At 37.3% G+C, this 1,254-nt stretch overlaps 1 protein-coding gene across 1 annotated transcript; it reads left to right on the forward strand.

Moving 5' to 3' along the window:
* Positions 1-225: 225 nt before the first annotated feature.
* LOC147406057 (pentatricopeptide repeat-containing protein At3g53700, chloroplastic-like) lies at positions 226-963 on the forward strand. The gene has a single exon (XM_086432476.1). The coding sequence runs from the start codon at positions 226-228 to the stop codon at positions 961-963; it is 738 nt and encodes a 245-aa protein (XP_086288602.1).
* Positions 964-1,254: the final 291 nt, after the last annotated feature.

Genomic DNA, 1,254 nt, shown 5'->3' on the forward strand with positions numbered 1-1,254 from the left:
CCATCTTTAACTCTGCTTCTTCCCTATCTAGTAATGGGTATTCTTCTATATTATTCCTCTACTAAATCAGTCTCATTCTAGTCCTGTTTCTGAAAATTTGGAGTTTTTTTATATAGTTTGTGAGAAATTCTTCCATTTTACATCAAAGCAATTGAGACCCTTCTACCATATTTCACTATTTCATAGTGTCTGATACCCTCTATTGTTTCTATTTTAATTGCTACAATGGCCTTCTCTTCTTCTCTGAAAAGATATCCATGGGTTCTCCCCCTAAAGCCACAACACCCATCTCAGCATCTCTCACATTACCCATCAAGCTTAATTTCCTTGGATTCTCTCCAACATCACAAAGACTTCATTATATCTCCAGACTCCAATTTGAATCCATTTTCTGTCTTATCTTCTTCTCCTATCCATCAAATTCCACCAAATTTCACCTCAAAAGATCTCCTTGGTGTCCTTCGCCATCAGAAAGACCCAGAAAACACTCTTCGGCTTTTCGATTGGGCCTTAAAGCAGCCAAATTTCATACCCACTTCATCCATATACGAAGAGATCCTTCGACAAGTTGGAAAGGAGGGATCTTTCGATAGGATGAAATGTCTCCTGCAGGAGATGAAGCTCTCAGGAGTTGAGATTAACCAAGGTACATTTCTTACCTTCATTGAAAGTTATACAAAATTCAATTTATTTGATGAAGCTGTTGGTGTGCTTAAAGTGATGGAAGAAGAGTTCGGGTTACAACCAGGCACATTTATGTTTAATTTCTTGTTGAATATTGTTGTCGAGGGAAACAAATTAAAACTTGTCGAGTCTGTGAACTCTACCATGAATAATAGAGGTGTTAGACCTGATGTTTCGATTTTCAATATTTTAATCAAGGCTTTGTGTAGGGCTCATCAGATTAGGCCTGCCTTTTTGATGATGGAAGAGATGTCAGACCTATGGTTTGGTCCACGATGAGAGAACTTTTACTACCCTTATGCAACGATTTATCGAAGAAGGAAATATGGATGGAGCATTGAGAATGGAGATGTATGCACGTGAGTTGCAAGCAATCAAAAGAAAGTTTCTGTTTTTGTTTGAATAAAAAAATGGTTGCTGCCAACAATATAAAAGAGAGTGATTGCAGGCGTTGTGAGCCATGAATTACAAGTTGTGAGTCATGCATGGTTACTGCCAGCAACATTTAAAAACAAAAAAAATAAAAAATAAAAGAGTTGTGTTTGTTGGCAACATTTTGGATGTGTTGGC

The sequence above is a fragment of the Akebia trifoliata genome, chromosome 3 (genome assembly GCF_017979445.1).
Source record: "Akebia trifoliata isolate Shusen 1 chromosome 3, ASM1797944v1, whole genome shotgun sequence".
Lineage (NCBI taxonomy): Eukaryota > Viridiplantae > Streptophyta > Magnoliopsida > Ranunculales > Lardizabalaceae > Akebia > Akebia trifoliata.

Excerpts from the sequence above, each read along its gene's own strand:
- LOC147406057 (XM_086432476.1), top strand. The coding sequence starts at position 226 with ATGGCCTTCTCTTCTTCTCTGAAAAGATATCCATGGGTTCTCCCCCTA.